Source organism: Rhamphochromis longiceps, linkage group LG5, assembly GCF_057381845.1.
Source record: "Rhamphochromis longiceps isolate RC_006_pf linkage group LG5, R_longiceps_female_GT1.1, whole genome shotgun sequence".
Taxonomy (NCBI): Eukaryota; Metazoa; Chordata; class Actinopteri; order Cichliformes; family Cichlidae; genus Rhamphochromis; species Rhamphochromis longiceps.
In genome coordinates, this window is record NC_140561.1 from 36690582 (window position 1) to 36703844 (window position 13263).

Below are 13263 nucleotides of genomic sequence, written 5' to 3' on the forward strand. Positions count from 1 at the left end.
TGCAAATTACTGACCTCTGTCATCATTTTAAGTGGGGGAACTTGCACAATCGGTGGCTGACTAAATACTTTTTTGCCCCACTGTATGTCTGAACATAACTGGGGTGAATTCAAATAACCCATATGGTAATCTGACAAGAAGAGGGGCAAATTGTGAGGCTTACAAATAGGGAGCATCCAAACTTCTCCCTCTACCTCTGGCAATAATTTTACTATCAGTGTTCCCTGAACCGTGAACTTCCCGCAGTGATTTGAAATAAGGGCAGAACTTGAAATTTAAACTTGCCCGACCCGGTTCATCCAAACGTGAAACGTCTAAGCTACAAAATTCACTCCAGTGGTTTCCAACTACATGTGGTTGTAACTTCATCACAGCTTGCATCACACTGTGTTTAATCAAGGTGTGAACAGCAATGCACTTTTACATGTGAAAAATGGTCAAAGTATTTTAAATCTACACAGAACACACAGAAAGTTTAAAAGAAATGTAGTGTGTATGCTTCCTTTTCCTTTGTAATTAGATTATTATAAGCTCTAAATCAAAATCAAAGTCCAGAACCTTCCTTTCAGCCAGTGTCTTTTTACAACACAAATGTGTAACTGTGGAAAATGTTTGTGCCATACTTGTAAGTGAACACAAATGTGTTCAAAGGTTCCATGCATTGATTGCTGGGCTGTAATATTTGATTGCAAGACTGATGCTGGCAAACTGAAGCCCTATCTCATCCCAAGCCTCCTCTCAGGCAGGCTGTCTGCTGTTAAGGCAGAATGAATATGTAGGCTCAGAGGATACGCACCCCCACCCCCTATTCCACTTCAGCTTTTCAAAATGCTGAGGGGTGAGTGTCACCATTACATCCACTGTTATTATGGTAGCAACTAGCAAGCGAAGGGTGTGTTTTTAAAAATTGCTGTTATGACAGAAAACAAAGCAAGTTGATGTTTGAAGTGAAACATTTCCATCTTCCCAGTGTCAGCCCAAACAAAATACACATTTTTTTACATATAGTGAAAGATAATCTGCAAATATTATTTTTTCCTTGTTTTAAATTCTCCCACAAAAACTGCAGCCTCTGTATGCATCTTTAATAGAACTGTTATAAAATGCTGTGCTGTATCTTTTCTTCAGGTGTTAAGAAAATGATATAGCATGGGCAAAGAGTAATTGGAATGACTGAAGTGGTACCAACGTATTTTATATTCATGGACTGCTGGCTTATCAGCTTATTTAACATTCTTTGATTCTGGTATCACTCAGTTCTCAGTAATTTCAAGTAAACTTTTTTCTGTGTTGTATTTATATGATGAAACTAGTCAGGGTAATTTTTATACTGGTAAAAAATAATTGAAATAAACACACACACACACACAACCCCGTTCAGCTATCTTAGTGAGGACCTTCATTGACATAATGGTTTCCCTAGCCCCTTACCCTAACCCTAACCATTAAAAATTAACGCCTAACCCTAACCCTTACCCTAACCATAACCTAATTGTAACCCTGACACTAAAACCGCATTTTGAGCCTCAAAAAGGCCTTCAAACTTGTGAGGACCGGTGTGTGTGTCCTCACAAGTGACTGTTGGTTCTCACAAGTATAGTAGAATGCAGATTTCGGTCCTCACAAAGATAGCGAGAGAGTGACACACACACACACACAGATCTTCCTAGCATGTTGTGGGTCTGCTCTGGGGCTTTTTCACCACCTCTTTCTAGGACAAGACACAAGACAAGCTCTCAGGAGGCACCCCGGTCACATACCCAAACCACCTCACTCTGGCTCCTCACCTCATGGCTGAGCGATAACCCAGAGGAAGCTCATTTACTGCTTGTATCAGTAGTCTTATGTTCTCGGCCACTGGCCAGAACTTGTGACCATCACTGAAAGTCAGAATGCAGATTGACATATAAATCGACAGCTTCAGTTTCAGCTCTTTGGTCAACACAGCAGACCATTACAGTGTTCACATTACTGCAAACAGCACCCATCTGTCAATCTCCTGTTCGACTCTCTCCTTATTCATGAACAAGGAAATATTTAAACTCTTCCACTTTGGGCAGCAATTCATCCTTTACCTGGACTGGGCACTCCACCCTTTTCCAGTTGAGAACTATTATCTTGGACTTGGAGGAGCTTATTCTCATCTGCGACAAAAACCACACACTCAGCTGCAAAACATCCCAGTACAAGCTGAAGGTCATGAATTGATGAAGCTAACTGCATGATCTCCAAAAAGCCGAGATGAAACCACCAAAGCCTCCTTCCTCTACCCAGTGACAGCACATAGAAATTCTATCCATAAATATTATGAAGAGAAGTTGTGACAAAATGCATCCTCCTCTGCCCAGTTTGACTTACTGCTGGCAATACAAACCAAGCTCTCACAGTACAAAGACCAGAAATGACCAAAAACAACTAAAGCTAACTGGACACAAAAGACAGCTACCAATTTGCCTTGTGCTATGCAAACAGCACCTTCCTGCCTGTTTCAGGAGTAACCTTTGATGAAAGGATATTCCAGCTGAGTACTGGGTAGTCAGCTGGGTGGAGTTTTCCTCACTCCTACAAGGGTCATAGCTGCTCAGATTAGAGCTTGGAACGTAACTTCAATAGCTCTCCTTTTCATGTGTGACATGACCAGGGCATGACCCAGCTATTTCAGGTACAATAGATTCAGCAACATCTCTGTCATTCTGGAATTCCAGTCTGGGAAGTTCCCTATCCAGATGATGAAGGCAGTGATGGTTTCTGGGTTTTTCTTCTTTAACATGACTGAAAAGGTCCCCCTTAGCCCCTGGATATTCTGTGTTAGTTTAATTGAAGACCCATGGCAAATATTAGATGTAGAAATAATTAACTTATTAATAAAAGTCAATACACTGAATTGGCCAAACTGATCACTATATGCAAGAGGTTTGATTTGTGCATTTTTTGAGGTTTATTAAAGATAGTATCCGCATTTCTTCTGCAGTCTTCAACAGAATATATCCAGCTCCTCTTTAACTCCTGCAGCACAAGAGAAATGAGTTCTGCTGATTCTTCACTGCACAGACAGTGGATGCAAAAATAGACAATAAATAAGGTAGGTCACCTTATTTATTGTCTATTTTTGAGGTACAGCAGGGATTGTCTATGCCATTTTTACAGACAATTGGGATTCTGTGCAAGCAGACGCAGTGGATGAGCAATGTATATACAGAAACCACAGGGGTATGTGTTATTCATTCAGAATACAACCCTTGAGCATCAGGGGATTTCTCCTTGCAGTCACACTACATATGCCAGCATGATACAGAAATAACATGAGCTCGGGAGTGCTTCTTTCATTTTAATAGGTTTTAGTTTATATATATTTCTGGTTTGAAATATTACTCACTGCAATGGTTTTAATAAACAAAAAGATGGACAGTGAGCTCTAACATATTTATGTACTCTATCATTTCTTTACTAAAGTACTAGTTTCCTTTAATTAAATTCCAGGTTGTGAAACATGTTTCTCTTTGTGTTGAAAGGGACACCAATGAATAGCCAAAGTGAAATTTAAAACCTTGTACTGTTATTTTGAATCCGAAGAATGCTGCCGCCGCCTCTCTGTGCTCATCTCCTTCAGAGCAGCATAGAAAAAAGGGTCTTTTTATGCTCTTTCAGGCAGGTGCCCTTGGCTCTGATGTGTGCAAACACAGCTCATCACTTCAAAAAGCCAAGGGCTAGGGCTAAGGTGACCAAACGACATCTGTTGTCCCGTTTCATTGTTCTCTTTTCAGTCCCCCCTCCCCACCTATGTTACGTTCTTTTGCTGAAGGCAACACTCAAAAGGCACCTAAAGTCAAATCCTGTGCCACCTCTCTGTATTTTTCCCTTCTGGTTTATGGTGGATAGCAGAAAAGTTTAAACAATGTCAACGCAAAATAATAAAGGTACGACTGTCAGAAATTTTAAATATTGTCTGCCAATGTTTCTTCTCTTAGAAACCTGATCTCTAACAAGGAACCCAACCCCCCCCCCAAATAAATAAATAAATAAATAAAAATAAATAAATAAAAATAAACAGACAAGCAAAAGCTCTACATAAAAATAAAAATATTGTCTTCACAGATTTATACATCAATCATTGTACATTTGTTGTGTATGTCTGCCGTCTTGAGCTGTAACCTGCTCAGAAATACCTAGGCTTGGGGACAAAGTTGAAAATGCAGCAGCTGTTGTCCCATTTCATGCCTCAGTATCTCCATTTCTTTCGAGCTGGAGACTTGATTGTGTGGGAGGTAACGTGTTCAGAGGGCATCTTGCCTCTGAAATACTGAGTCACTTGTCCTCGTTGACTTAAAGACTCATACTCACTTGGGTTCTGCTATGAGTGGAATTTATTAGCCCATGCAGTTAGATTTACATAGATTAGGATATGAAGCTAAATTTCATGCAGCGGCTGATGCAGGTCAAGCACAGCACTAGCAAAGTACAAAAACGGGTTTCCGAGTAGATTACTGTAAAGCACTGCTGACCTTGAACAATACTAAGTGTTGATAATAGCGTGCTGTCAAAAACCATTAGCAAATTTTATCAAAGGGCAGACAGACTATGATGGAGGGAATGTGAGTTGTCTCTAAGGAAAGTTCTGAAAAAGATGATGAATCCTAAGTGACTTCTATTAATATGCCTCAGGCAAAAAGTTGGGACAGAAACCAGACACATAATTAAGCCAGTATCTCCCCACAAGCACTACAACAGTGTGGTGAGAGAGCCAAGAAGCAAGCTAACCACACACAGAGATGCCCCTCTATCCACAACAAAGACTGGCACATGTACACAAACAGTCTGACACTATCACTTTTTTTTTTTCTTTTTTTTCTTTTCTTTTTTTTGGCCTGTCCCGTTTGGCTCTTTTGCATCAGAATTGTTGTCTAAAGGCAAAGAAAGATGCCCAACGGATTTACTTTACCAAATTGACCATCCCAGCCTTGCCGTAATGGTCCATTTGATTCACCTTTTATTGTTTATTTTATTTTCACTTACTGAATACGGGACAGACTTGACTGGGGGAAAGAAGGGGAGAAAGAAAGAGGGAAAGAGAAACAGCTGAGAAGAGGGACGGGGGAGAAGGGCAAAAGACAAAAACCAACAGAACGGGCAGAGAAAAAAAAATGCATATATCAATCACCTGGATCACCTGCTGAGAAAGAAAAAAGAAAGCAAGCAGAAGAGAACAAGAGTAATAGAATAAACAACATCACAATGATATATGGGAATATGACAGTAAATACTAAATGTTAAACATTATTGTGCAGCACATAAGATCAACAGAACACAGTGTGCTTTGAGGTAGGAGCCAAAAAGGGTGTAGTTTGTGGGTGTGATCACCCGTGTGTACACCTGTGAGCATGGACGCGCTTGTTTTTTGTTTTTTAAAAGGTTCCTTCATGTAATAATCTGCTAGAGGGTGTGGGGGGGCCACAGCCCCGTCCTCCAGGGCATGAAGCAGGTGTGGATGAGATCAAAACTCCAGACATCCAGAGGCCCCCAGAACACAAGAGACCAAGGAAGACCAACAGAGGGGCAGCTGCGCCACTGTCTGACACTATCACTACTGTGATTGCTTGCTGATTCTACTTTTTCTTCTAGCATACTTGTAGTGCAAGAGCTAGAAACTCATGGAAAATTAGTCCAAAAATAACATTGGATATGCAAAACAGAACAAAAGAATAGTATTTACAGAAGCAGCAGAAACAGTTTCATGTCTAAATAGGGAGTGCTCCTACACAGTACACATAAACGTCTTTATTGATTCCCAGTTATACTGGGAATTAATATACTGAGCATCCTGTTACATGTAGAGATGAGGTAATGTTTAATTTTCCTTTCAACTAATGAGCAACAAAATCTCTTTATAATCATACTATTACTACTAATACTTAAAGTCAGTAGGACAAGGCAAACGAACAGAAATCCCTGCTTAGTGGAAGGTCAGCAGTTAAGAAGACTGTCTATATTGTGTGTTACGACCCGTCTAGGGCCAGGCCATAACATGAGCGAGGCACTCGCTTCCCCCCCAAGACCCAAGCCGTCACACGAAACAAATCCGTTAGATGTGAGGTGATTTATTTACAATGTGAATAAAGAGAACCAAAACGGGAGTGTCAACACTTCAGGGTGAGCCAAGGCCAAAACAATAAACAAAACAAACCTACACAAATCCCGCACCCCTGACCTTACCAAAACAAAGTCAAAAATAAAGACAGAGTCTGACCTCCTTAACTAACTCAAAACAGGAGAAAACGGGTGATCAAAAGAAACGGCAGCTCACCCCTACCGACTCCACTTCCACAACTTTCAAGCGTATACTGCAGCCAGCGGCTACCACAGGACTACTGCTGGGTGATGAGGAGAAACGCGAGGACCTCTACCGCTGTAGCACTCCAGCCTCCTTTTAATGGGCGGGTCCTCCAGCTGGATCCAATCACGCCGGGGCAGTATATCCACGCACCAATCGGAACAGGGCCCTGGCACAGCTAAATTAACATAGAAAAAACACAACACCTGCACAAACAAACACATGGACATACAAGTTCGTAACATGTGCCTATAATTTAGTTCTTGCAGCTACTTTGACAATAAGGATCATAGCATCAGTCAAGCGATTGCTTTAGATTTGAAATATATGATTTATATAATGTAAAAGTATACTTTTTTAGTTTACTTTTCAGTGTTCCTTGCAGCTACTCTGCTTATTAGCTGCTTTGCAAATAGTGAGTTTAGTTACAAGATGAGAGAGCAGTGACCAACTGACATTTTGTCTTCTAGGCCTTAAATATTATTTCCTAGTAATATGCAATATATCGAACAATATTTTGCATGTTTTTAGTAGTTTTTTTGATACTTTTGTAACAACTACAATTCTGCAATGGACTCATCCACATACCGAATCTTCTAAACCGAAATCAAGAGGCTTCACTATCAACATAGGGATTACACTGCCACCTTGTGGTAATGTGTGTTATTGCATCAATCTCAGTTTTCCTTTTTTTTTTTTTTTAGAGTTGCATTTCTTTAAACGTGACAATGACAAAATCGTTGAATCACAATCTCCCGTGATCACTTTTTTTTTCTACATTTGTTCTTCAGTAAAATCACTAGAATATTAATCGAATTCAAAGGTGGAAAACATTATACATAATACATGGCAGAACTTTAACTCAACCCACTTTAGAGTAGTCCGTTCTCACCAAGAGCTTACTTCATTACTTTGTACCTTCAGACTTCAAAGATGTGTCTTGCATTTTTAAACTGGACTCACTGAATGATTCAATAAAGAGACAAAGAGGATATAAAATTCACTGCCATGCAGCTTTTTGAAAGAACCTCAGAACTCCAGTTTAGCACTTTCATTACTGCTATTATTATCTATTATTTGACTAATTGTAGAAAAATACCTTATATCATGACCAAATAACTTATGTAGTCATATTTTATACATAGGAGCCGTTTTATTCACTACTACTCTCTAATATCGTACATTAACATTTGCAGCTGATTGTGATTATGTGAAAAAAGGAGAATTTCTTAATTCAGTGTCAACCGAGTATATATGACACCTCTATTAATAGACACATTTTACTTTATCGCATATTACCAGGAAGACCTTTTTTTTTTTGCATATTTCTAAAAATGAGCACAAACATCAGGGAAACGCTTTGAAGTAACTCTACTTCTTTATTTCATACTTCATGTCAAGATATGATTTCCATATGAAGTTATGTCTCATAACAAAAAAAACATGTTCAAAGAATGAAGAGGAAAAATTGTGGCTCACAAAATAAAGGCATTCTCTCATAATATTCTTTACAAAGTCATCTTACAGCACATGGAAACAAGCAAGTTTCAGTTGTAACAGCAGAGTACCATAAATCAAATTTCCACACTAAACATCTGACTTTCACCTAACCGTCAAGTTATACAAGGTTTCATTGTTACAAAAGAACAAGAACGGTCTGTACATACAAATACAGTTAAGCTCCTGAGATTCTCTGTGGGACAGAGTCAGCGCTCTGCACCTTCACCACGGCGTTGTCAGCATCAGTGAAAATTTCAGCTGAAGTGAAACGGATTTCGTTTTCATAGTTTAATACCTGTATTTGTTGGAAACGGTGCTGGAAAGCATACCACTCCTGTCCCCTGATGCAAATATTACAGTGGTGGAGGTGTTCTGAGCAACATCTGACCTGCCATACACAGCTGGTGATATGAACAAGTGCCAAAGTGAAATTGCAGCCAGAGAAACGCCCAAACTGAATGTTTCTGTGCTTACTGGATCCACCACCATCACTTTGCCTGTGTTCCTTCTAATGATTGGAAATGGCAAAAAAAAAAAAAAGTAATGACCAGAGTTTAACTTTTTTTTTAAAGTAAATATGACGTGTGGGCGTTAGTGTAGTATTATCTCTTTTTCACAAACACAGTTACAAGCAATTACAATAACTTTCTCTTTAGCGACTTTGGTGATGCAAAGGTCTTGAAATACCTGAACAATATTTCAGTATTGCTTTGACAAAAATAATCATATGCTTTACAATATTCACCGACAGCACGACTCTTTGACACACATTCACACATATGATAATCTGACAAGATTGGCGAGCAAATATTTATGTATACACCGGAGCTGCGGAGACGGCTCTTCCGTGGTCTACGGTCAGATTTTTCCTACAGGACGAAGACAGATGTTTTAGCGCTGGTACTATTACACTGTTTACAATTACCACCACCTCTTCCCAAGCTTAGATTTATACACATCAAAGTGAGGATATTGGTACATGGGGGGAAATATCTTTATACCTCATTGTTCTTTAATCTCCTGTGTTTGTTCTCGTATGCCTCCCTTTCATAACTTCCACGCTGCCACCAGAGAACAAACGGAGATCAATCAGTTTTTTTCCACTCCTCACACATCCAAGATTTTGGTTTTTGGACGATGAGAAACACGTTTCCATCTGCTAGGGAGATCTGTTCATCCAATTAATGCATTCAAGAGGAGTCCTTCTGTTCTTTGCCAAAGCCAAAGTCCCAGTTGACATATCACTCAAACAGTCATCCATAATCTGTCCTTTTTTATCTGCCAAAGAGTATGTTGAAAAATCTGTTATCCTAACTTAACCCACAAATAGTTCCCTCATGCTGCTGTTTCAGTTCTTCCCGGTTTTTGAAGAGGGTAGGTGACACATGCACCGCCAAGGTCCTTTGCCTCCTAGTGTCCGTTCGTCTCAGGGGCCGAGGCAGGGGTGGAGGGAGTGGATGAACGCGAAGCGACTGAAGCCTTCTCCCCACCTGGACTGCAGACTGAAGGCACACTGTCAGGAACTTTGACCCCAGCCAGACCAACAGGAGACACGACGGTGGCGGCCGGTGCTGCTGTAGCCACGGCAGCCACTCTGCTTGCAGGTACCGGTTTGGGTTGAGCCTGAAGTCCTGGGCTGCAGATGAGGTGATGCCTCTCCCAGTCTTTGTGCTGGCAGAAAGACCCACAGTAGCGAGCGGCGTTGCAGCCGCTGCACGTCTCGCTAGCTTTGCGACCACAGTTCCAGCAACACTAATGAGAGAGGAAAGATATAGTTCATTTCTATCTCTCACTTGTACAAACTGCATTTGTATTCTTTCATTTTTAAATAAACCCCTTACAAAACAAAACTACAGTAATTTGTTGGACCATTTGGGGGCAGCAGAAGCAAACGCAGCAATGAATTGGAGTAATCATTGTGAACTTGTATGCATACAGCTGTCTCAGCAGATTCAGCAACTAAAGCATTCATCTTGAGTAATTTTTCTGCCCTCCCACCGAGTCCCATATGGACTCTTTACTAAATCATGTGAGGCCCTTCAACATGTTCAGAAAAATCTATGTGTGGAATCATCACGATAAACACAGTGCCTTTTTCCACTTTAATCTAGTCATTTGCACCACTGTTATTGCTTTATTACACTATTAATCTGTAATTGCTATTAAAAATGCCCAAAAGACTGTAACTCTAAATTATGCATACTTGGAAGTTTAAGTGCATGCATGCATGCATGCATACATACATACATATAAAACACACATATATGTACACACACATATATACACACACACACACATCTTGTTGCTGTAGTTTCTCTGCAGTTCTTGCTCACCTCACTGGAGTCCTCTTGTTCATTAATGACCATGATGGCATCTTCTTGAGCCTTCCGCTTGGCCTCAGCCACAGTCTTTTCCATCTTGGCCCTCTCAGCAGCAATCATCTCAAATGCTTTCTGCTCAGCCTCTGCTACAGCTTTCTGAACCTCTTCCATGGCCTGACGCTTAACTTCATTCACCGCTTCTTCTATAGAGAAGACAAGAGATTTAGGTGGGGCTCACCTTGTTTTTACTGTGCACACTTGCATAAGTAAAGCACACAGCAATCTGCTAAGTGTGTCAAAATATTACTTTGTAAATGCAACAACTGGTTGAGTCTTTATACTAATTTTGTTTCATGTTCTTACCAGCTTTTCTCCAGATTTCATCTGTAACATATGCTGAGCCTGGCCGTGGAGCAAAATCACGCTGAGAGTCTGCAGGGGAGGCAGAAACGGAAGCAATTAGCACCTGCCGGGGCTTTGAAACTTCATTTATTTATTTATTTTCATTTATTTATACTGGGGCTGACACTCCTTGAAGGTGATGGGGACATATAAAAGAAAAGGCCTGATAGACAGACAGTAATAGTTTCTTTGTCATCTTGACATTTATTCTGTCACTGGTGCAAACAATTCCGAATATCTAGGCCACACAACCAATGTTATTGTTAGTTATCAGAGTCCTGGACGGATCTGCGATCTGACAGCTTCAGAAAGGAATGTGTTTGGCTTGGAGAGAAATGCAGACCATCAAGCTGTGTCAATACTCTGTTTCTTCCCTCAAATCTGTCTCCCTGAATTGTAATTCATTCCTAACTCACTACTGGGCTCTGCCTCTCTAATACTGTTGCCTTTCTTATCTCCTTTTTCCGCTTCTTTCTCCATCACTCACAGCTGATCTCACCACCTCTTTCTCTTTTTGCCTTCATTTACATCCCTTCTCTTTCACCAAGCCTTTATACACCCCCACTATAGCAGACCAAGCCTAGGCAAGCAGGCAGGCTTTCCGACTGGGAGCCCAGATGGTGCTCTGGCGAGTCAGCTAGCTCTGGGTCTCTGTGCCTGCAGGACGGCAGGACGGCCCTTCTGTGGCCGATATGGCGGAGGCCAATCCTGGCACCTGTCTGTGACTATGGAGCAGCAGGGGGATGGCAAGGCTGGCACGCAGAAAGAACACTGCCAGTACACAGCAGACTGAGGGACTAACTGTGGATGGACTCACTAACACGCTGACGTGTGACTTCGGCGCAGTTCTATTAATGACCACTAGATGATGTAATGACTATGAAACAGAAATGACTGGACATTTGCATCGCCTAAATTAATCTCAGAATGTCCAGATCATTATGTGCTATTATTCACAATGCTTGTAGTTTATCTAGCATCATTATCCCAGAGTGAACAACCCATGGTTATATTTCTTTAGAAAAGACATTTGCTTACCCATTCTAAAGTTCATTTAATGAACTGATCTCACAATAAATAACACTTTTAAAAGGAAATGGAAACATCAGTCTTTTAACCCGAATTGAACTGTTAATCCTTAAAGCAGTTTCCAACACCCAAAACATAGTAGATGTTAAGGGATAATTAATTAATTAACCCCCCAAAAAACTGGGCTTCTGCATGTTACATGTTACTAGCAGGTTAAATATGAAGTTTAGAGCATGTGCAACATCACGCATTATATAAATTTGGCTTCTTTCTGAAAATCATGAAACATTTACTGTAGTAAAGCAGCAAGCGTAAACAATGAAAAGTTATTGGTCCCTGACAAAAGCGAAACCCCAAAAAACAGCGGTGCCCACCTGACTCAGAAGAGTGAGGGCTGTGCGTCTTGGAGAATGGAGCAGATGCCGGTCCTCCTTTGCGCGGGTCTTCCTGCTCGCTCGAACGTCGTCTCCAGTAGTTAAGCTCCTCACGATCTGACTCCTGGCATCGTCTGAGAACGCTCACTGACCGCCGTGTCTTTTCTACCATGTCCACAATACAGTTCAACACCTTGATGACGACAAACAAAATTTTATTAATTGAGATCGCTTTTAGCTACTTGAGGAATTATTTAAATCTTACATCATTAAGCAACTATTTAATAGCTATGTCTGAAGTTTCAAAAAGTACTTATATCATCAAATCAAGAACCAGTTTCACAAACCATCTCCTTGACTTGATAGAATTTCATCCCAGTAAGCAGTTAAACATAAATACCTTGTTTTAATGCCTAAAACACATTGACTTATGTTAATAATTGTAATTTCCCAGCAAACTTTTGTGTCTTTGCTATGTTTCTTCTTCTTGTAACCTTTTCAATAACCTGACCATTTATCTCCTGGAAAGGTAGTTCAGGATGTCTTAATCACAATCCATTAAGAAACTCATTAACGTCCACATTCACAGACCTATTGCATAACCCTTTCTTGACTTTATATTTATATTTTACTTCAAATTACCTACAAGCCTTTTTTGCCAATAAATCACACAATCATACAGTCTATTATTTCAATAGGTACCTATGGAAAAGTGTCTTGCTGAGGGAGCATTTCCTACATCATGAAAAGTTCCCCTTAACAGCTAATAATAATAATAATAATAAGTTTAATAATGAACCCCCAATAACATGTTTGAACCCATACCAAATAAATTAATTGCAGCTTATAAACCAATGATGTCTTATCAGAAAGTTCTGGCCTGCCGATTATGTGTGCTTTTAAGCTGTGATAGATTGCTTTAGTGGTAAACCCCAGTAAAACAAATCACATTCTTTCTGTATCAAAAGTCAACAGCACCAGTGGTGCCTGTCCGCAGACTTACATGGTCCAGATGCCTCCATTCATCAGCCCACTCTCTGTCTGTCAGTCTGTGGTCCACTGGCTCCTCACGGTAGCCCCCATTAGTGCCTGATTGAATCACACACAAGACAAACCACAGGCCATCATGATTAACATTCTTCTTAATGCAAGAGAAGCCACAAGTGACAGTGAGTCAAAAACACCTACGCATGTCTATATATGGTAAATAAGTGCTTCTGTTAAAATTACAAAAAACATATTTACATTAAACTTAAAGACAATTTTATCATTTCCCACCATGAGAAACTAAACAAATTTAAAAGTACTA

The 13263-nt window shown here is 40.2% G+C and overlaps 1 protein-coding gene across 3 annotated transcripts in view; it reads right to left on the reverse strand.

Annotated features, from left to right (window-relative positions):
- Positions 1-8343: 8343 nt before the first annotated feature.
- The window catches only part of cbfa2t2 (CBFA2/RUNX1 partner transcriptional co-repressor 2), a 34955-nt gene continuing 30035 nt past the window's right edge, over positions 8344-13263 (reverse strand). For 2 of the 3 annotated variants that reach the window (XM_085407469.1, XM_085407471.1), the window contains exons 7-11: positions 12958-13043; positions 11955-12147; positions 10513-10581; positions 10162-10352; positions 8344-9580 (exon numbers count right to left, since the gene is read on the reverse strand). In XM_085407469.1, the coding sequence (XP_085263595.1) occupies positions 9239-9580; positions 10162-10352; positions 10513-10581; positions 11955-12147; positions 12958-13043 (881 nt within the window). In that variant the 3' untranslated portion in view covers positions 8344-9238. The remainder of the gene's footprint in view (positions 9581-10161; positions 10353-10512; positions 10582-11954; positions 12148-12957; positions 13044-13263) is intronic. The other variant, XM_085407470.1, reaches the window with a different exon arrangement.